This window comes from Chiloscyllium plagiosum, chromosome 5 (assembly GCF_004010195.1).
Source record: "Chiloscyllium plagiosum isolate BGI_BamShark_2017 chromosome 5, ASM401019v2, whole genome shotgun sequence".
Lineage (NCBI taxonomy): Eukaryota > Metazoa > Chordata > Chondrichthyes > Orectolobiformes > Hemiscylliidae > Chiloscyllium > Chiloscyllium plagiosum.
The window spans coordinates 96,897,652-96,921,841 of record NC_057714.1 but is presented as its reverse complement, the minus strand read 5'-3'; the positions used below and the strand labels follow the sequence as shown (position 1 = coordinate 96,921,841).

Genomic DNA, 24,190 nt, shown 5'->3' with positions numbered 1-24,190 from the left:
ACCATTAATCCTGTATTCCGCATTCTTATTTGTTCTTCCAAAATGGTCAACCTCACACTTGGCAGGGTTGAACTCCATCTGCCACTCCTCAGCCCAGTTCTGCATCATATCTAAGTCTCTTTGCAGCCGACAACAGCCCTCCTCCTATCCACAACTCCACCAATCTTCGTCTCATCTGCAAATCTACTGAGACACCTTTCGACTCCCTCATCCAAGTCATTAATAAAAATTACGAACAGCAGAGGACCCAGAACTGATCCCTGCGGAACTCCACTTGTAACTGGGCTCCAGGCTGAATATTTACCATCTACCACCACTCTCTGCCTTCGACCGGTTAGCCAGTTTTCTATCCATTTGGCCAAATTTCCCTCTATCCCATGCCTCCTGATTTTCCGCATAAGCCTACCATGGGGAACCTTATCAAATGCCTTACTGAAATCCATGTACACTACATCCACTGCTCTTCCCTCATCCACATGCTTGGTCACCTCCTCGAAGAATTCAATCAGACTTGTAAGGCAAGACCTACCCTTCACAAATCTGTGCTGGCTGTCCCTAATCAAGCAGTGTTTTTCCAGATACTCATAAATCCTATCCCTCAGTACCCTTTCCATTACTTTGCGTACCACTGAAGTAAGACTATCTGGCCTGTAATTCCCGGGGTTATCCCTATTCCCTTTCTTGAACAGGGGCACAACATTCGCCACTCTCCAGTCCCCTGGTACCACCCCTGTTGACAGTGAAGACAAAAAGATCATTGCCAACGGCTCTGCAATTTCCTCTCTTGCTTCCCACATAATCCTAGGATATATCCCGTCAGGCCCGGGGTACTTGTTATCCTCAAGTTATTCAAAATGTCCAACACATCTTCCTTCCTAACAAGTATCTCCTCTAGCTTACCAGTCCATTTCACACTCTCCTCTTCAACAATACGGTCCCTCTCGTCAGCGAGTCCGCTACTGTTGCAAGTAGGCCGTTCCATGCCCCTCTGAGTAAAGAAGCTACCCCTGATATCTCTCCTAAATCTATCACCCCTCAGTTTAAAACAATGTCCCCTCATGTTAACCTTCACCATCTGAGGAAAAAGGCTCTCACTGTTCATCCTATCTAACCCTCTGATTATCTTATGCGTCTCGATTAATTCACCTCTCAACCTTCTTCTCTCCAATGAAAACAGTCTCAGTTCCCTCAGCCTTTTCTCGTAAGACTTTCCTTCCATACCAGACATGTTAGTAAATCTCCTCTGAACCCTTTCCAAAGCTTCCACATCCTTCCTATAATGCGGTGACCAGAACTGCACACTATCTTCCAAGTGCGGCCCAGTGTCTTGTACAGCTGAAGCATGACTCTGTGGTTCTGAAACTCAATCCCCCTACTAATAAACACCAACACACCATATGTCTTCTCAACAACCCTGTCAACCTACTTGGCAACTTTCATGGATTTATGCACCTAGACACCAAGATCTCTCTGTTCATCTACACTGCCAAGAATTTTACCATTAGCCCGGTACTCTGCATTCCTGTTACTTCTTCCAAAGTGAACCACCTTTTACTTTTTCGCATTCCACTCCATTTGTCACTTCTCAGCCCAGCTCTGCGTCTTATCTATGTCCCTCTGTAATCCATAACATCCTTCAGCACTATCCACAACTCTGCCTACCTTAGTGTCATCTGCAAATTTACTAACCCATCCTTCCACAGCCATCTCCAGATCATTTATAAAAATGACAAACAGCAGTGACCCCAAAACAGATCCTTGCTGCACACCATTGGTAACTGAGCTCAAGGATGAACATTTCCCATCAACCACCATCCTCTGTCTTCTTTCAGCTAGCCAATTTCTGATCCAAACAGCTAAATCACCCTCAATCCCAAAACTCCTTATTTTGTACAATAGCCTACCGTGTGGAACCTTATCAAATGCCTTTCCCTATGGACTTCTGTTCAATCTAGACTGTTTTCAATAGGACATGATAAACAATAGGGCCTCAAAGATTTGTTGGAGAGTTTGAGAATTTATTTTTAAGTTTAAGGGAAATGTCATAATTGAGAGACATTGAGCTTTCACTTTTGATTTTGAGTGGGTTAGCACAGGATGGCTATATAGTCAGTGTTCTTGTGAAGGGGCTGATAGATGCAGTAAATTAGATTCCTTTGGAGTTAAAAATTACTGTTAGTTCCAGATCAGATGTGTTAGGATAAAGACCTGAAAGTGGCTAGTGAAGGGGGTATATTGAAACTCAAATGTATGATAGTTCCTGGGAGTTGCCATCTGCATTTTCAATCAAAGTTGCAAGTCACTTAAACCTACCAACATGAAGATTCATTAATTCTCATGTGATTATTATATGGGCTGTGTTTTGGGAACTGTACCAGGACTTGTGTATTTAGAACAACACTAAAGCTGCTTTGTTTCCATTCAATTTAAAAAGGAGTGTTTTGGGATTAATGGAGTTATCATTTTACTGTGTGTTTAAAACCTTTGAATTTTTATCATAAGTAGATGGTTCAGATTATTCTATTTCTTAAAGTCATAGAGTCATAGGGATGTAGCGCATGGAAACAGACCCTTTGGTCCAACCCGTCCATGCCGACCAGATATCCCAACCCAATCTAGTCCCACCTGCCAGCACCCGGCCCATATCCCTCCAAACTCTTCCTATTCATATACCCATCCAAATGCCTCTTAAATATTGCAATTGTACCAGCCTCCACCACATCCTCTGGCAGCTCATTCCATACACGTACCACCCTATGTGTGAAAAGGTTGCCCCTTAGGTCTCTTTTATCTCTTTCCCCTCTCACCCTAAACATACGCCCTCTAGTTCTGGACTCCCCCACCCCAGGGAAAAGACTTTGTCTATTTATCCTATCCATGCCCCTCATAATTTTGTAAACCTCTATAAGGTCACCCCTCAGCCTTCGACGCTCCAGGGAAAACAGCCCCAGCCTGTTCAGCCTCTCCCTGTAGCTCAGATCCTCCAACCCTGGCAACATCCTTGTAAATCTTTTCTGAACTTTTAAGTTTCACAACATCTTTCCGATATTCCAACAGTGGCCTTACCAATGTCCTGCACAGCCGCAACATGACCTCCTAACTCCTGTACTCAATACTCTGACCAATAAAGGAAAGCATACCAAACGCCTTCTTCACTATCCTATCTACCTGCAACTCCACTTTCAAGGAGAAAGGAACCTGCACTCCAAGGTCTCTTTGTTCAGCAACAAAGGACTTTACCATTAAGTGTATAAGTCCTGCTAAGATTTGCTTTCCCAAAATGCAGCACCTCGCTCCAATTTTGGTGTCATCTGCAAACTTACTAACTGTACCTCTTATGCTCGCATCCAAATCATTTATGTAAATGACAAAAACTAGAGGGCCCAGCACCGATCCTTGTGGCACTCCACTGATCACAGGCCTCCAGTCTGAAAACAACCCTCCACCACCACCTTCTACCTTTGAGCCAGTTCTGTATCCATATGGCTAGTTCTCCCTGTATTCCGTGAGAACCAACCTTGCTAATCAGTCTCCCGTGGGGAATCTTTTCGAACGCTTTACTGAATTCCATATAGATCACATCTACTGCTCTGCCCTCATCAATCTTCTTTGTTACTTCTTCAAAATCTTTGCTCCTTTTGTAATAAACTTCAGTTTTGTTGTTAAAGTAAATCTGCAGTATTGTGTGCTTACGGTTCAGTGAAAGAACACTTCATTAAAACCAAATCAAACATAAAAATATGATCTACCAAGCTTGGTTCCTGTCTGGGAATTCAACATATCCAGTAATAACATCAGCTGACATGAGGAGTAATGTTTTTATTGAGAGGGCAGTGGGAATTTGAAACTTATTGCTCAAAAGAGATGTTTGCATAATGTCAATGTAACTGGAATAGTGATCAGAGGCAGACTAACGCTCTGGTGATACCACAGGAGTTGGTGAAATTTATTTTCCGATGATAAAATCTGGAATTGAAGGCCAGTTGCAGTAATGGTGTCCATGTCATTATCATCACTTGTTGTAAAAACTAACCTGGTTCATTAATCTCCTTTAGGGAAAAGAAATTTGACACCTTGTTCAGTTTCCAATTTAATCCAGATCCACAGCAATTTTGACTCCTGACTGGCCTCTGAACCTGTCTAGTCCTTAGATTAAGGATGGTTACAGATGAGTTAACAAATGTTCATCTTGCCAGTGATGCCCACATTCCATGAAAGAGAGGAAGATAGAAGATTTGTAAAGGGTGCATATTTTATAATGTACATGATAGAACATGGAGCATAGAACAATACAGCACAGGAAAGGGCCCTTCAGCCCACAATGTTGGGCTGAACATGATGCCAAAAGAAGCTAATAGCTTAATCCATTACCCCATCATTCCTTCCATAATCACATCTTATCTAAAGGTCCCTTAAATGCCCCTATCATATCTTCCTCCACCATCACCCTCGGCAGCACATTCCAGATTCTTACCCCTTTCTGTGTAAAAGACTTGCCGCTCACATTTCCTTTGAACTTTGTCCCTCTCACCTTAAATGCATGCCCTCTAATACTAAACATTTCAAAAGATTCTGACTGTCAACCCAATTAATTTAATAGTCTTCTATCGAAGAGGCTAGATGGATAGTGAGAATGATCTGTCTTAACCTGTAGGATTCTAAACCTAATTGTTGTGAATGGGGTTTGAGGCTAAGTAGACCAGATGACTTCCTTCTGTGGTACATCGATAATCTTCCCTCATGTTCTATAATCTATGTCCACTGCATCCCTCTGTCCACCTTTGTATGTTAACTCCTCAAAGATTTCCACAATGTTTGCCAGTTACAAGTCTCCCTGTTGAAATTCAGACTGTGTACTCCTAAGACATGGGCAATATTACTTGGGGACAAGTGATGAGGCCATCTTTGTACTGAAGAGAACGTGCGATCAGAAGTTCAGCTCTGGTTGAATCAGATATAATGGTTCAACTGAGAAGGTGACCGGCAGGAAAATGGAATTGGTGGAAGGGATCTGGGTTTTGTGGCACAGATGAAAGTTGATCTCCTGGTGTTTAACTCGACAATATTGCATCTCAGTGGCAACATTAAGAAAAGTGGTGAATACATAGAACTAGGTGGTATTAGCAAATATATGGAAGGTGATGCAACCCATGTTTTTGGATGATAAAATGTAGATAAGAATTAGGAAGAGATCAGGATATGTCTGTACAGGACTCTAAAGGTAATGCTGCAAGTGAGCAAGAGATTGCATGGGAGTTGCCTTAGCTATGATTGAATAACCAAGAGCAGATTCAAATGAGGAAACTGAACAGTAGAGAGAAGTCTTCAGACCATTATTATAGATCTTTTATTTTTCTCATTTTTGGTTTGGAACTGCGAGTTGCAGTTGAGAATTGAACTTCGAATATGAGCCTGTTCTTTTTTAAATGGGAGAGAACAAAACACTGATGTTTGTTGGAACTGGCCTGCAAAGATACTACAGGTATCATAGTTACTGGTTGAAGAATACTATCGACAAACTGGTACTGAGATGTTGTTATGGTCAGGGACTGGCAGCCGGTTGGATGTTGAATTGGTCAATCAGGAAAAAACTGGTTCCAGCAAGCCAACCGTAGGAAATATTGGGAAGAAAAAATGAGAAAACAAAGAGAGAACTGTGTTGACTGTGTTTTTGGGCAGGAGGCAAAGTTTCTTTGGAAACTGCCTCTGGGTTGTTTGGTTTTGCTGTCTCTAGTTGACCTCCAGTTATCAACTGAAGATCCTGAGAAAAGAACCACAACCTATGAGAAATTAGGACAATTCTCTGGAGGTCCATGGAAGCTATTTATATTGACCAGTAACTTCAAAATTCAAGCAAGATTGTAGCCTGTGATGTAATCCATTGGATTTCATGAAGGGCTGGAATTAATTGAAGCAACAATTTATAATTTTTAATAAATGTATACCTTAACCGTGTCTGCCTGTCAGTGTGTGAGTGCTGGACTCTATTTAAAGAAGATTGGGCTGGGGATCATAGATATTAATTAGAATGCCTAGTTATTCATTTGTGTTTTGCTCAAGTTACATTATTAAGGTTTGTTTAAGTTATAAACTTGGTGTCTCAGATCAGTTATTTGTAAAGTCTGGTTAGGAATAATTGAATATTTTGAGAGTCAACAAATGCTTTAATCTCACTGTGTCCAGTGTCAGTGAGTCTGATTTGGTCTGGATTTATATCTTTGTGTTATAACAAAAGGTAGAATAGTTTGGTTTAGTGGCATTCGCATCAAGAAGTAAGAGGTGGATCTCATTGATGAGATGAGCTTGGAGACCAAATGATGGGAGAGAAAGAGAAACTGGAGTGAGAGACATGACTTCAGGGTTATAACAGAAGAGAGCCTGATGAGGAGATTCGGCTTGGTAATGATGGAAATGGAGAAGGGCAACAGAGGTAGCTGAATGAATGATCTTAATTAGACTTCTTTTGTTTGATGTTGGAGGTGGGGATAGGGGAGACAGGCTAGAGACAGGTTTCATAAGAACAGTCTGCGTTTGAAAACAGCTTGTGTTCGCTCTCCCAGAACATTGTATGGTTCCAAAGGAGAAGAGAGAGGCCCAATAGTGTTTAACGCAACCAACTATCAGGTTGTAGCCAATCTACAGAAGACAAAAATTATCCCGTGAGTGAACAAGTGAAGCTAAGGAAATCATATGGATAAACCCTTTTCAGGCAGCATTAGTGCCATACTGAACAACTTTTATTTGTTAGATGTTGTGTAAATATTGTAAATGCTCTTAACATATGATTCTATATTTCACATTTGCTCATTTTCTTCCCTCTTAAAGGTATTGGTTCTTGCAGGGTCACTGTGTACCAGTTGCTAACAGCCTCCAGCAATTTGTGTATTTGCCTCGAATGTGAATGTTGGCAATGGATTCATGTGACAGTGATCACAATGGGAGTCCTCTTCACTCTGTTGACTTGACCTGTTACCCCAAACAACTCCATGCTGACTAACAAACAAAGCTGGGGTCTTCCAAATGGGTCATCACACAAGGCTGTGTATTTACCCACTTGGCCACACAAATAATTGTGTTAAGAGGTATTATAATAATTTTCTTAGTTAATGCATTCAGTTCTAAACTCTCCATTTTACGCTTTATGGCAGCTGTTTTTGTTCATTTTATAAACTCGAACATATGGCTGACTGCGACTGAGTGTATTGCCTTCACAACCAGATGGTCTGTATTTGTATGGATGAGCTTTTTAACTGCTCGATTTTGCCTGTTGTGACTCGTAGGTTGTGTTGCTGGATAGAACAACTTGCACATTTTTAAAAAAGAATGAACAAAAATATTTGGAAATTAAGCTGATTGGTGTAGTGTTTTATCACACATTCCTGAGTGCACTATTTGAACTGATTCTGCCAAGGGTTTGTCTGTGAATGAGACTCTGTTTTCATTTCATTGAGGCAGTATCAGCAATTTACTTAATAAACGGGAAATCAGACTTACTCAGATTGTCCTCATCCTCTGTATTTTCCAAACCAGGGCTGAAATACTTGAATGGACCAATGAACGAAGAAAGTGTGTTCAATTTATCTGGCAAAAGAAGCATTTAACAGAACATTAGTTTTATTAGATTTTCATTATGGGCGGTACTTTACTTAGTTTTGAGAAAAGTGAGGGAAATACCTGATATTCATAAAGTTAATAACCAGCAAACAACATCAGAGGTGTGTATGGTTTATAGTTTTATGATTCATCATGATGTGTCTTTGTCTAAGCAGGGATGGTGAAAACTTTCTAATTCACTCACAGTATATGGGTGCCACTGGCCAGGCCAGCATTTATTGCTCAGAGAGTAGTTAAGAGTCAACCACATTGCTGTGGGGCTGGAGTCACATCTCGGCCAAACCAGGTAAGGATGGTAGATTTGCTTCTCTAAGGGACATTTGTGAAGCAGATGGATTCTTCCTGACAATTGACAATGGTTTTAGGGTCATCATTTGGCCCATTATTCCAGATTCTTTACTAAATTCAGATTTATCCATCTGCCTTGGCAGGAGTTGAATCCAGTCTCAAGAACATTAGCTGAGTTACTGGATTAATAGGTCTCGTGACAATACCACTAGACCATTGCCTCCCCAAGAAATCCTGGAACATTTCTTGTATGTGACTCACTGACAAAGGTCACAATGGTCTCTTTTCCAGGAAAGAGTTGCACTGTTTTTATTAAAATTATAGATGGGTCTGAACCAAATGTAGTAAGCCCAATGTGGAAGCCAGCCTGTGGCAGCACCAATCTCTGTTGTAGTGGAGGGACAGTGTAAAGAGAAGTTGGGACAGAAAGGTGGCAGAATGTCACAGATCAAGTCTGGAAGAAATTCCATGAATGAAAGAAACACAAACATAAGGTAAGAATATCACTGTAAAACAAAAGGACAGAATTCCTTTCTTAGAATATTTGATGGTACCAGAGAGGCACGCATTTTGCTATATTGGTGTGTCCATGCTGGGTGATTGTACACGAAGATAAATTAGTTAAGCCCATAAGATATAGGACAGATGTAGACATTTAGCCCATTGAACCCACTCCACCACTCAATCAGTTCAATAGTGATCTGATAATCCTCAACTCCACTTTCCTACCTTTTGCCCATAACCCTTGATCCCATTACTAATGAAAACTCTGTCTCTCTCAGCCTTGAATATGACCCAGCCTCGGTGGCCCTCTGTGGTAAAAAAATTTCAACTGATTTACTCCACTCAGAGAGAAGACGTTTCTCCTCATCTCTGTCTTAAAAGGGTGAATCCCTATTTTGGGATTATGCCCTCTGGTCCTAAACTTCCACACAAGGGGAAACAAACTCTCTGCATCAATCCTAACAAGTTCCGTCCGAATCTAGTATGTTTCAATAAGGTCACCTCCCATTTAACGATATTTCAATGAGTACAAGCCCAACCTACTTACCCTTTGCTAATAAGATAGTATCTTCATACCAAGTATCAGCCAACTGAACCTCCTCAAACTGCTTCCAACGGCAGTAAATCTTTCCTTAGATAAGTAGATGAAAACTGTTCACAACTCCTTGGTTTTTTTACTTCAGTTCCTTTGAAATAAAGGCCAATGTTCCATTTGCGATCTGAACCTGGATGTGAGCTTTTTTGTGATTTAGGTATGAGGACGCCCAAATCCCTATGTGATGTAGCTTTCTGCAGTCTTTCTCCATTTAAACAATGCTCAGTTCCTGTATTCTTCCTGCTAAACTGCATAACTTCACATTTCCCCATATTATATTTGATTTGTCAAGTCTTTTGCCTATTTGACTAACCTATCTATATCGCTCTGCAGACTGTGTCATCCTCAACATCTGCCTTTCCACCTATTTTTGTGTCATCCACAAACTTGGCTACAGTCCATTTACTTTCCTCATCCACATTATTAAAGCATGTTGTAAATAATTACGGCTGAGTAAAAGTGAGGACTGCGGATGCTGGAGGTCAGAATCGAAAAGTGTGGCACGGAAAAGTGCAGCAGCTCAGTCAGCATCTGAGGAGCAGGAGAGTCATATTCCTGATGAAGGGTTTATGCCTGAAACGTCGACTCTCCTGCTCCTCGGATGCTGCCTGACCTGATGTGCTTTTCCAGTGCCACACTTTGTGACGTAAATAATTGTGGCCCCAGCACTGACCCCTGTGGCACTCCACAAGTTACAGGCTGCCAACCTGAAAATTCCCTCTTTATCCCAACACATTGTCTTCTATTAGTTTGTTAATCCTCTGTCCATGTTCATATACCACCTCTAACAGTTCCTTTTATCATAATATGGTAGTTAGTTATAAATGTGTTGCTGCCATATACTCATTATGTACCTACCACCTGCTTACTTTGATCTCTGATGAATAACAACTGAGAGCTTCCCCTCTCCATCAACTAAGTCTAGGGATATGGGGGAATGAAGCGGGAAAGTGGAGTTGATGTAGGAATTCAGCCAGGTGTTTATTGATAGGTCAGAGCACACTCGAGGAGGGATTCTTTTGGTCCTTTTTCTTATCTCTACAGGGAGAGTCCAATCCTTGTCACTGGATCCAGAAGCTCCAAGTGTGATAGTGCTGCTTGAAAAGGACATCTACCACTGATGACACATGCAGACAAATCAATTCAGAGACCTAATTTGAGACTCTGTGTTCCATGCTCATTATGAAGTAAAGGGCAGGAGCAGCTGATTGGTTTTACTGAATGACAGTAAGCTCTGAGCTCCTAAAGGAGTTCTGTTACACTGACACATGGACATTTGGTTTAAGCACAGATGCAGAACTTCTGGGACCCCTGCTACTGGTCAGTTAGATTAACAGTCACCAAATAATGATTCTCCCTTGTTCACAGGACCAAATAAGCAACCAAAATTTGCAAATTCACAGAACACGAGGGAACAATGCAACAGCGATGCCTTACAAAACTCACAAACCAAATTCACTGATAAAATCAAGTGACTTTGCTTTCACTATGTCTTACAGATGCTCATTGTTTGACTGTCCAGAATAGAAATCATCCATTGACTAAATCCTGGGCTTCCCAGTGTGAGGTGCTGGAAGATCCAACAGCACAAGCATTAAGGGGCCTAGTAAGTTTTATTTCCACCAGAACATGACAGATGGCTGTCCCTGCAGGTATTCATGGCCAGGTGGTGCAGTTTCCCTGCTGAACTCAAATCCAGTCACATCACCCTCTTCTGTCATGCCCAAGGCAGCAGATTCTATTGAAGCAGCCGCATTGTTTGGGGTAATGCCCGCAGTGAGGGATGTACCTCCTCTGCCATCTGCACTCTCACAGTTTGCTGATTGTAGCAAAATTAATGACCTGTAGAAACAGTGATGCATCACTGATAAAACACATTTGTTCTTCTTTAGTGCTCTCAGAGTCTTCCTGGCTGCAAAATGGATTAACAAAAGGAAAAAGGATGCCCTCTCCTGCTGCATTGTAACACACCCACCAATGACCATTACACCTCCACTCTTGCCTGAAAGCTGTATTAATTCCAGTCACTGCTGTTCTTCACAACCTTAAGGTTTCCCAATATTCAATCCATCAATACCAGGTCTTACCTATATTAAGATGTCTCAAAATGTGATTTAACTGCTGAGTTCCATGATCCTGGATACAGACCCTCATTAACAACTCTTAACCAGCACTTTCTTCTCAGGTTTGTTCATTCATTTTGTAGCAATAGGAATGCTCTGTGTGGTAGGATGAAGCCATTATTCAATTGTAACATTAACAGTAAGCCACTTAAAATAAAATAATCCATTGCAATTACACAAATGCCCCAAAACCTTACTTTTCAGCTAATATGAGCAAGCAATGGAAGTATGACTTTATAGATAGGAAGTTATTGAAGATGTTTTATCATTGGTCGAGAAGGAGGCCATTCTGCCCATTGTGTCTGCACCAGCTTTCTGAGCATTCTGTTTTAATGCTAATTGCCTGCTTTCTTCCTGTAGTCCTGCACAATTTTACCATTCAAATTATCCACTTCCCCCTTGACTGCCTCAATCGAATCTGCCTTGACCACACTTCCAAGCAGTAGATTCTGTTCTCTAACTACACACTGAGTGAACATTTTTTGATCTACTGATTAAATTCATTCTGCTATTTCTCTGTCTGAGTCTCCAGCCTATCTATATCCTGCTGTATCCTCTGGCAATCCTCCTCAGTACCTGCAGCTTCCCCAATCTTTAGGCCATTCACAAACTTACTAATTGGGGACCTACAGTCTTCTCTAAATCATCTCTACAACAGAGATTCCAGCACTGATCCCTGCGCAACACCACTGGTTACAGATCTCTAGTCAGTAAAACATCCTTCCACTGCTACTCTCTGTCTTTTATGACCAAGCCAGTTGTGTATCCATCTTAAAAGTTCCCTGCAGATCCCATGTGACTTCACTTTTTGTAATCTGTCTGCAATGAGAGACCTTGTCAAAGGCCTTACCAACATCCATTTAGACAATATCCACTGCCCTGCCCTCATCAGTCATCATTGTCACTTTCTCAAAAAACTCAATCAGGTTTGTGAGACACAGCCTCCCCCATTCAAAGCCAAGCTGCCTGTCTCTACTTTACCAAATGTGAGTAAATTCTGTCCCTCAGAATCTTCTCCAAAAGTTTTCCAACCAATATCGTAAGGATCACAGACCTGTAATTTTCCAGATTACCCTTGTTGTCCTTCTCAAACAAAGGAATAACATTGGTATCTCTCCACTCCTGTGAGCCTCTCCTGTGACGAAAGAGGATACAAAAATTTTGTGGAAGACCCCAGACATTTCCTCACCAGCTTCCCTCAGCATTCTGGGATAGATTCCATCTGATCCTGTCTACCTTAATTCATTACAAAACACCCAACACCTTTGTCCTTTTTATATCGACATGCCTAGAATATCAACATAGAGTCAGAGAGTCATAAAGATATATAGCATACAACCAAATCCTTTGGTCCAACTCATCCATGCCGACCAGGTATCCCAACCCAATCTAGTCCCATTTGCCAGCACTTGGCCCATATCCCTCTCAACCCTTTCAATTTATATACCCATCCAGATGCCTTTTAAAGACTGTAACTGTACCAGCTTCCACCACTTCTTCTGGCAGCTCATTCCATACATGCACCACCCTCTATATAAAAATGTTTTCCCCTCTCACCCTGAACCTATGCCCTCCAGTTCTGGACTTCCCCACCCTAGGGAAAAGACCTAGTCAATTTACCGTATCAACGTCCCTCATGATTTTATAAACCTCTATAAGGTCACCCCTCAGCTTCCGATGTTCCAGGGAAAACAGCCCCAGCCTATTCAGCCTCTCTCTATAGCTCAAATCCTCCAAGAACCAGTGAGCTTGACATTGGTGGTGAGCAAGTTGTTGGAGGGAATCCTGAGGGACAGGATGTACATGTATTTGGAAAGGCAAGGACTGATTAGGTATAGTCAACGTGGCTTTGTGCGTGGAAAATCATGTCTCACAAACTTGATTGAGTTTTTTTGTGGAAGTAACAAAGAAGATTGATGAGGGCAGAGCGATAAATCTATATGGAATTCAGTAAGGCGTTCGACAAGGTTCCCCATGGGAGACTGATTAGCAAGGTTGGTATTCACGGAATACAGGGAGAACTAGCCATTTGGATACAGAACTGGCTCAAAGGTAGAAGTCAGAGGATGGTGGTGGAGGGTTGTTTTTCAGACTGGAGGCCTGTGATCAGTGGAGTGCCACAAGGATCGGTGCTGGGTCCTCTACTTTTTGTCATTTACATAAATGATTTGGATGTGAGCATAAGAGGTACAGTTAGTAAGTTTGCAGATGACACCAAAATTGGAGATATAGTGGACAGTGAAGAGGGTTACCACAGATTACAACAGGATCTTGACCAGATGGGCCATTAGGCTGAGAAATGGCAGATGGAGTTTAATTCAGATAAGTGTGATGTGCTGCATTTTGGGAAAGCAAATCTTAGCAGGACTTATACACTTAATATCAAGGTCCTGGGGAGTGTTGCTGAATAAAGAAACCTTGGAGTGCAGGTTCATAGCTCCTTGAAAGTGGAGTCGCAGGTAGACAGGATAGTGCAGAAGGCGTTTGGTATGCTTTCCTTTATTGGTCAGAGTACTGAGTACAGGAGTTGGGAGGTCATGTTGCGACTGTACAGGACATTGGTTAGACCACTGTTGGAACATTGCGTGCAATTCTGGTCTCCTTCCTACCGAAAAGATGTTGTGAAACTTGAAAGGGTTCAGAAAAGATTTACAAGGGTGTTGCCAGGGTTGGAGGATTTGAGCTATAGGGAGAGGCTAAACAGGTTGGGGCTCTTTTCCCTGGAGCGTCGGAGGCTGAGGGGTGACCTTATAGAGGTTTACAAAATTGTGAGGGGCATGGATAGGGTAAATAGGCAAAGTCTTTTCCCTGGGGTCGGGGAGTCCAGAAATAGAGGGTTTAGGTTTAAGGTGCGAGGGGAAAGACATAAAAGAGACCTACGTGGCAACTTTTTCACACAGAGAGTGATACGTGTATGGAATGAGCTATGGGTTGGACCGAAGGGTCTGTTTCCATGCTGTACATCTCTATGACTCTATGACATCCTTGTAAACCTTTTCTGAACTGTTTCAACTTTCACAACATCCTTCCTATAGGAAGGAGACCACAATAACACACAATATATCAAAAATGGCCTCACCAATGTCCTACACAGCCACAACATGGCCTCCTGACTCCTGTAGTCATGCTCCTCCTAAGACTCACCATTCACCATGTCCTTCTCCTTGGTGAATATCGATGCAAAGTACCCATTAAGAAACTCACCTACTTCCTCGAGCACCATACATAGATTCCATCTTTTGACTTTGAGGGTTCTTACCATTTTCCCAGCTACTGTCTTTATTCCTTTTCTATGTATTAAGTGCCTTGGAATTTTCCTTAATCCTGTATGCAAAAGACATTTCATGGCCCCTCTTAGCCCTCCTATGTCCTTGTTTGCGTTCTTTCTTGTTATCCTTGTAATCTTCAAGGGTTCTGTCTGTTTTCAGTTTCCTAAACCTTATGTATGCCTCCTTTTTCTTTTTGACTAAGCTCAAAATTCCTCTTGTCATTCAAGGTTCCTGAATCTTGCTATCCTTATCCTTCATTTTCACAGCTACTTGCTGGCTTCATCAAATCTGGTCACTCAAACTAACTAGGTAAAAACAATGACTGCAGATGCTGGAAACCAGATTCTGGAGTAGAGTGGTACTGGAAAAGCACAGCAGTTTAGGCAGCATCTGATTTTCCTGCTCCTCGGATGCTGCCTGAACCGCTTGCTCTTCCAGCATCACTCTACACAAACTAACTAGCCTTTTATAAATTTTATTTTTCTGTATAAACGCATTATTATCTCTCTGATTTTGTATTCTATCCCCCTTTTAATGAAGTCCTGAAAACTGCATGAGAAAGTACTTTATGAACAAAAAGCAAGTGAATATAATAATGGATGAAATTTTCTCAGGCTCTGAGCTTCGTGGGGTATGGTAGGATGTATGATACACTTGGACAAGATATTTGGCCAACACCAACACCACCCCAACGTCAAGATCAACCCATTGCATTTTGTACATGTTTGTCCCATGGGTGTGATGAAATTGTCACGAATCAGTGGCAAGTTCCCAATTGCTTGTGATAGGGGTTGTTAACAGCCCATCTTACCAAACTGGCCATACAAACGAGCCATCAGAAAACATGACACAGAAACCAGAGTGGGTCCTTGATGGGTCAAATCGCAGCTTGATCCAAAACATCCCCATGTTGGACACCAGGCACCAACACATTGGGCACACTCCATGGGCACTGGCCACATGCATCCTACATCCCCAGACATTGGCATCTGATTTATGACAGCTTCCATGAACCCTCATGGCAGATCTCTATTCCATTTACAGAATGCTTCTGCGTTTCAATGCTGCATCTCGGGCTGCACCGACAAATTGGTTGCAATGGACATTGTGTGCTCAGAGACATGCACCCAACTCATGGACTGGACCAAGCTGCATTGTCTGTCATAGTCTAGATTAGAGTGGTGCTGGAAAGACACAGCAGGTCAGGCAGCATCCGAGGAGTAGGAAAATCGACGTTTTGGGCAAAAACCCTTCATCAGGACTGAAGGCAGGGAGCTTCCAGGGTGGAGAGATAAGGTGAGGCGTTCTTCCTACAGGCGTTGGGTGGTGAGGGAGCGGCACTGGAGAAGACCCAGGACCTGCATGTCCTTGGCAGAGTCGGGGGGGGAGTTGAAATGTTGGGCCATGGGGCGGTGGGGTTGATTGGTGCGGGTGTCCCGGAGATGTTCCCTAAAGCGCTCTGCGAGAAGGCGTCCAGTCTCCCCAATGTAGAGGAGATCACATCGGGAGCAACGGATACAATAAATGACATTGGTGGATGTGCAGGTAAAACTTTGATGGATGTGGAAGGCTCCTTTGGGGTGGAGGGAGGTGAGGGAGGAGGTGTGGGTAGTCATGGAGGGAACAGTCTTTGCGGAGAGGGGTGTGGAGGGAAATATATTCCTGGTGGCGAGGTCCGTTTGGAGGTGGCGGAAATGTCAGCAGATGCTGTGGTTTAGATTCCCTATAGCATGGAAACAGTCCCTTCGGCCCAACAAGTCCACACCGACCCTCCGAAGAATAACCCATCCAGACCCATTTCCCTCTGACTAATGCACCTTACACTTTGGGCAATTTAACATGGTCAATTCACCTAACCTGGACATCTTTGGACAATGGGAGGAAACTGGAGCACCCGGAGGAAACCCACGCAGACACGGGAAGATTGTGCAAATTCCACGCAGACAGTCACCCGAGACTGGAATCGAACCTGGGACTCTGGTGCTGTGAGGCAGCAGTGCCAACCACTGAGCCACTGTGCCGCCCACGTTTATGCGAACGTTGGTTGGGTGGACGGTGAGGACCGGGGGGTTCTGTCCTTGTTATGGTTGGAGGAGTGGGGTTTGAAGGCAGAGGTGCGGGATGTGGAGGAGATGCGTTGGAGGGCATCTTCAACCACATGGGAAGGGAACTTCTGGTCTTTAAAGAAGGAGGCCATCTAGTGTGTTCTGTGGTGGAACTGGTCCTCCTGGGAGCAGATACGGCGGAGGCGGAGGAGTTGAGAATACGGAACGGCATTTTTGCAGGAGGTAGTTTGGGAAGAGATGTAATCCAGGTAGCTGTGGGAGTTGGTGGGTTTGTAAAAAAATGTCAGTGTCAAGTTGGTCGTCATCGATGGAGATGGAGAGGTCCAGGCAGGGAAGGGAGGTGTCAGAGATGGTCCAGGTGAATTTAAGGTCAGGGTGGAATGTGTTGGTGAAGTTGATGAAATGCTCAACCTCCTCGCGGGAGCATGAGATGGCGCCGATGCAGTCATCAATGTAGCGGAGGAAGAGGTGGGGAGTGGTGCTGGTGTAACTACCGAAGATGGATTGTTCTACATAGCTGACAAAGACACAGGCATCGCTGGGGCCCATACGAGTGCCCATGGCTACCCCTTTGGGCTGGAGGAAGTGGGAGGATTCGAAGGAGAAATGGTTAAGGATGAGGACCAGTTCAACCAAATGAATGAGAGTGTCGGTGGAAGGGTACTGTTGAGGAAGAAACGGAGGGCTTGGAGGCCTTGGTCATGGTAGATGGAGGTGTAGAGAGATTGGATGTCCATGGTGAAGATGAGGCATTGGGGGCCGGGGAAACGGAACTCTTGGAGGAGGTGGAGGGTGTCTCGAATGTATATGGGGAGTTCCTGGACTAGGGCGGATAGGACAGTGTCTGACATAGTGCCCACTCACTCTGAGCCTATCCTTACTGTGCATTGCCCAGCTTTGAGTTGTCTTTTTCTGCAGGCCCCCTCATCCTGTCTACAGTCTTTAGTGCAGACATAACAAATGTAGACATAAAGACAGCTTGCCACAGTTGTTGATAGGCTTCAGGCAATTCGCCCAGGGGATCCTGGCACAGTAATTCAAGGGCAGCCTTCAGTAACAGTCCAAGTCCTGTTTAGAGTCAGAGTACTCTGTTGATAAGGCATGATGAGCTAAATGACTTTTTCTGCCATATTGTGTGCTGCTTTGCTCCTAGAATGAAAGAGAGGTAGGTATTATGGGAGGTGACAGTGGGTGGCACAGGTATTACTGCTGGTGCAGATTGGGTGTGAATGGGCAGCACTGATGGCATGCAGGGTTAGTGTTATCATGAGTTAAGGTGGGTGAGTCAAAGAGTGCAGTGCTGGAAAAGCCAGTCAGGCAGCATCTGAGGAGCAGGAGAATCGATATTTCAGGCATATGCTCTTCATCAGGAATGAGGCTAGTGGCCTAAGGGCAGTGAGAGATAAATGAGGGCAGGGGTTGGTTTTGTTACGGGGGAGGGGTGTGATGGTAGCTGAGAATGTGATAGGCAGATTATGTTGGGTTAGGTGAAGTTAGGTCAGAGACAAGGGTGGAGCAGATAGGGAGACAGGAAGATGGACAGATAGGACCGGTCAAGGGAGCAGTGCTAAATTGGAAATTTAGATCTGGGATAAGGTGGGGGGAGGGGAAATGAGGAAACTGTGAAATCCACATTGATCCCATGGTTGAAGGAGCACCTGATGAAACAGCAGCGTTCCAAAAGCTAGTGCTTCCAAAAGCTAGTTGGATTATAACCTGGTGCATTGTCGTTCTTAGCATTAATTGCTCATAAGTAAAATGTTTTCTGTCTTCCTTCTTCAAGGCAGGTGATATACTTTGATTATAGAAATACAAACTTCTCCATTACTCCTGTTCTCAACTGTCATTTCAATCCTATTAAATTCCGAAATAGCCAGTATTTTTGTTCCTATACATCTTTTGCTTCAGATTGTACTCATGTCTGTTTATTTTTTTCTGGCACTTCCTTGCTTTCCCACAATTGTTTTTGGTTTATTCAGGCTGTCTCTTCTCTCCTTTGCTTCTCAGCTTTTGCTATCTCCTTGAAATTGATTTCACTTCACTTTTTGCATCTCTCACCCCCTCATATTTGTCCAGTTAGGGGAGTTGGGCATTACTAGCTAGTATGGTATCTCTTGCCCATCCTTAACTATCCTTTAGATAGTAATCATGATCTCCTTGAGTTGCTGTTGTCAATGTGGTGAAGGTACTGTCCTGGAAAGTCTCAAGCTTCTTCGGGGGCGTTCTTGACTACACCCATCCAGGCACGTGGAGACTATTCCAGCACACTCCTGACTTGTGCCTTGATGACAGTGGACAGGATTTGGGAAGTCAGAGGTGAGTTACTTACCACAGAATTCATAACCATGACCTGCTTTAGTGTACCACACTGCTTATTAATGCTAAAACAAAACACAAGAGCAGACCATAGAAATCCTTTTCTCTTTATCTCCAGTTAGAAAGGGAAAATAGAAAAGGAAGGCTAAATCTAACTCTCACCAGTTTGGCTCCAGTCTATTAACTCCCAATGCCTTGGTGCTGCTGCACTGAACTGCACTATCACTTAGATATTAGTTTAAGATACTGTTGCATTCATGTAAATGATCGTCCTTGAAATTGCCTGTTCCACTCTATGTGTGTGTGAATGTCACAGAGAGGGACGTTAGGTAGATCATCAGGGAATTGGCTCATATTGAAATTACCTCACCCAGTCTTATGCTTAACATTGCAGAGGAGCTTTTGCCTTTTTCAGTCCCTGAGCTTTTTTAAGAAGGTCAGACAGATAATTTTGACTTCAGATGACAGCGGAGAACAGGTAATATTCCCCAGTTACATTGCGAACAGACAAATTCAACTGTAAATAGAATAATCTTATTCCAAATGAAAGTATGGAAATGAAGTGAAGAAAGATTGACATTTATATAATACCTTTCATGACATCAGGATATCCCAGTCAATGAAGTAGCTTATTCAAAGTATGGTTGCTGTTTTAATGAAGGAAATGTAGCAGCCAATTGTGAGCACAGCAGACAGGTTGAGGTGCACTGAGTTTGCACCTTATGGAAAATTGCATTGGATAGTGGTATGTTTGTACTTGCATGCCATGAATATGCATAAATGTGAAACAGTTTTCAATAAAGTCTGACACCCAGGATATAGTCAGTAGCACACGGGAATCTTGCAGCACTGGGTTCATAATAATTTATTGGTGGCATGTGTCTTCGTGCAGCGCTTTATATGTGAACGCTTTCAACTCAACAGGAGGGGAGAAAGAGAATGGACTTTTGTGTGGAAAATTGGAGCTGCAAAGGGTGCTGGGGTGGTGTGGTGCAGTGTGTGTGGGCTGGGGGAATGTTTGTAATCAAGTGGGACATATGAAGGAGTGACATTAGGCAGGTGTAAGAGTCCTGAATGTATTAGAGGCGTGGTGGTGGGGTCAGTTACTCCATGTAAGAAAGTAATGTCCTCCCATAAAGCTGTGCACTGCCAAAGAGTTTGTCTAATTCAGTGTTGTCTGGCAGAGTCCTGACAGATCTTTTAGATCATTTACAACATTTCAATCACTCTTGCAGGGATTACTCTCAGACATAATCTTACACAATTCAATGACAGGAGGGCCATCTGAACCTACAAGTTCAGTCATAACCCTCAGATTTGCAAGTACATCACCAGACACCCACGTAAACATTCAAGAAATAGAGACCAACAAATATAACATTAATTGCTTCTTCCACCGTGAAAGCAAAAGTCTACAACACCCCTGCAACCATCAATGTGTAGCAAATGCAAAGGTCATTTCCAAGGATGGGAGAGTTCAAGACTTGAGGGTAAATTTTTTGAAGTGAGAGGAGAGAGATTTTATAAATGACATAAGGGGCAAATCTTTTACACTGAGAGTGGGGCTTCGCATGTAGAATGAACTTCCTGAGGAATTAGTGGATGTGGGTACAATTACAACATTGAAAAGATATTTGGATAAGTACATGAATAGGAAAGGTTTGGAGAGATATAGGCCAGAAACAGGCAAGTAGGACTAGTTTAGTTTGGGAAATTTGGTCAATGTTAATGAATTGGACCTGAGGGTCTGTTTTCATGCTGTATGACCCTATGACTCAATAACTGGAAGTACGTTTAGTACGTTTATCACACTGACTAAGATGGACTCAACATAAGACAGTTAGCTGGAGTATTGTGAACAGCTCTGGGCACCACATTATAGGAAGGAAATGAATGCAATGGAAAGACTTCATAAGTAGTTTACAAGAATGGTTCAGGGATGAGGTACTTCAGTTATGAGGATAGATTGAAGAAGCTGGGACTGTTTTTGTTGGAGGGAAGAAGGCTGAGAGGAGATCTGACAGATGTTCTCAAATTCATGACTGAACTGGATAGAATATATGGGGAGAAACTGTTTCCACTTGTAATAGGAACAAAAGAGGGCATAGACATAAAGTCATCTGGAAATAAAAAAGCAAGGATGAATTGAAGAAAAGCTTTTTCACTCAACAAATATTGAGGATATGGAATGCACTGCCTGAAAGTGTGGTGTAAGTATGTTCAATTGAGGAAAGTGGTGGCGTACTGGTAATACAAGGAATAATAATCAAGAACAGCAAACCAATGTTCTGTGGACATTAACTTCAATCCCACCGCAGCTGATGGTGAAATTTGAAATCTTTGAAACCATCTAAATAAAAAGCTAGTCGGATGGAAATTTTGTCAGCATTGTTGATTGCTGTAAACACATCTGATTCACTAGTGTCCTTTAGGGAAGAAGCTCTGTTATCCTTACCTGACCTGGCCTACCATGTGACTCCAGACCCACAGCAATGTGATTATTGGACAATTAGGGATGAGCACTATATACTGTCACAGTCAGGAAGTCTACGTCTTTTGAACAATAAAAAGAACTTTGTATTCCCTTGAGTGGTAATCTAATCAAAGTGTTTAACATGACAATGAATTCAGTAGAGTAACCACTTTAGGGATAAGGAACTCTCGAACAAGTTAGTAAGAGTTTCTAAAAGTATCTAAACTGGAAAGGAATAGCTAAAATGTGCATTGGTTCCTTAGTGGGTGAGAGTAAGGAATGATTCATCAGTAACAAGGAAATGCTGGTAGCATTGAACAGGTATTTTGTGCCATTTGAATAAATAGTGAACTGTTTTGGCCGATACTGATCAGAATTTAGAAGAATGTGAGGTGGTCTTATTGAAATGTGTAAGATCCCGAGGGATCTTGACAAGGTTGATGCTGACAAGATGTTTACCCTTGCGGAAGAATCCAGGATTAGGTTACGCAAAGGTCTCCTATTTAATTCTGGGGTAAGGATATTTTTTATCAGATGGTTATTAGTCTGTGGAATTCACTTCCTTAGGAAGTGAAGGTTTCCCTGACTCTATTCAAGGCTGAGTTAGATTGTTAACTGACAAAGCAGACAGGACAGAGAAGACAAAGGTGTTGAGACCAAAATCAGATCAGACATGATTTTACGGAATGGTGGAACAGGTTCAATGGGCCGAATGGCCTACTCCTGCTCCTAATCCTTGTGTAAGAAGCCACAACCTTAATATTAAAACTGAGCCATTCATGTGTGAATTGGAAAAACCGGTTAGACCCAAAGTGCAGTGAAAATCTCGCACTCCCCTTCTCCCAAAAATATGATAATGCAGGATTGATTGAAATTTTCAAGACTGAAGTAACTACATTTTGTAAAGGATATTCGGGGATGTGAAGCAAAGAGGCCTAAATAGTGCTGAAGTAAAGGTCAGCCACTACCCCACTGAAGGCAGAACAGTTTAAAACTTCCATTCCAATACGACAATGCTTGAATTGCACACCTACTACACAGAATTTCAAAAATATGCAAATTGCTTGATGTACTGTAAGATGGTCAAGAAAATGTATTTCAGGAAGCTGTTTTGATTCCTTGTTACCTCTCTTACCCAAAGACAAAACTGACCAGGAGCATGTGGCGCTCTGCCAGAAGGAGGCCATCATAGATCTTTTCATAAGTTTTGATACAGATACGATGTCTGGTATGGTGTTATTCAGAAGCCCTGAACTGCACTATATGCTTTCTGAACATTTCCACACACACTGATTATGCACAAGCTTATAATGAAGCGATTAATGTCAGCAGCAAAATGGATAAGTACACTCATTTTCTCATAATGTGCCATCTGCTCCTGTAAGAGAGCAAGAGGAACAGTTCTCCACTAAAATCTAAAGGCTAACATTCTCTAGAACACCAATCGTCAGCTCAACATTTGTGTTAAGGTCCAGTACATATATTGTCACTTAGCAAGTATTAGAGAGTGGTGTAGCTGTGGAATTAGTAAAGGGGTCAGTCAGCACTTTGGATGAAGAAGTTGTGCTGCTCCTGGTTGATACATGGTTCAACAGATGAGTTCTGTGATGATACAGAACTTTATGACCCTACTTTCAACCTGAAACTCATACCATAGAAATTCAGTCACTAATCCCCTTGTAGAGAAGGGCTGAAAGAAATGATAAGTGTCCACCATACTACCAAGAGTGGATACAGTGAAAGATTATTGGAAATGAAATTTAATATAGAGGAAAGTGAAATTATTTATTTTGGGGGAAGGAGACAAAATAAACTAAATGGTAAATGTGGGAACAAAGGCCAACATTTGCATGTAAACAAGTCCTTAAAGGTGGTAGTATCATGAGGGGCATGGAGACAATAAATAGACAAAGTCTTTTCCCTGGGATCGGCGAGTCCAGAACTAGAGGGCATAGGTTTAGGGTGAGAGGGGAAAGTTATAAAAGAGACCAAAGGGGCAACTTTTTCACTCAGAGTGTGATACATGTATGGTTAGGTTGGGATATCTGGTCGGCATGGACGGGTTGGACCAAAGGGTCTGTTTCTTTGCTGTACATCACTATGACTCTATGACTAACTCTTGAAAAACTGTTGGGTATATTTGATTTTATAAAAAGGGAACAAAGCCAAGCAAGCTTTGCTAAAACTGTATGAAAAATTGGTCACACACTGATTGGAATTTTGTGATCAATTCTGGACATCACCCTTTAAGAATGGTGTCAAGACACATTAGATGCTGCAGACAGTTTTACTAGAATGGTAGCAAAGACGAAAATCCTTAGTTTTACAAAGAAACATTGGAAACCAGTGGGATTGTGGTCCATGCAGCCAGGAAGTTAGGCAAAAAATTGATATGGCTGTTTAAAGTTGGGAAGAGATGTGGAAACACTTACTGGGCCACGAGAATAGAATAGAAGGGTGGAACTAATTGAACATCTTTTGCAAAGAGCCAGCACAGGCACAATGGGTCAAATGGCCTCCTTCTCTACTGTAGTACGTTCAGATTTAATGATATAGAAGAAGAAGCTCGTCCAGAGGCAGCTTGCAGAGAACAAGCAAGCATACCGAGTGTGTCATCGGACCACCTCGCTGCTGGTCAGGAGACAGGTAAGTGCAACTGTAAACACAAAAAAAACCATGAACTCTGCGGATGCTGGAAATCAGAAGCAAAAACAGAAATTGCTGGAAAAACTCAGCAGGTCTCGCAGCATCTGTAGAGAGAAAGCAGAGTTAATGTTTCAGGTTCAGTGACCCTTTTCAGAACTGAATGTAGCTCGGAAACGGTTATGTGCGCTGACGATGAGGTGAGGGAAAGGGAAGGAGTAAACAATAACTGGAGATGTAGCCCAGAGATGGAGAACAGCGATTGGACAGACAAAGGTCAGTCTGGGATGATGAATAGT

At 42.6% G+C, this 24,190-nt stretch overlaps 1 protein-coding gene across 2 annotated transcripts in view; it reads right to left on the bottom strand.

The window, feature by feature from the left end:
• The window catches only part of adarb2 (adenosine deaminase RNA specific B2 (inactive)), a 736,380-nt gene that overhangs the window by 366,884 nt on the left and 345,306 nt on the right, over window positions 1-24,190 (bottom strand). For both annotated transcript variants that reach the window (XM_043690659.1, XM_043690662.1), the window contains one exon: window positions 7,495-7,581. In XM_043690659.1, coding sequence (XP_043546594.1) covers window positions 7,495-7,581 — 87 coding nt within the window. The remainder of the gene's footprint in view (window positions 1-7,494; window positions 7,582-24,190) is intronic.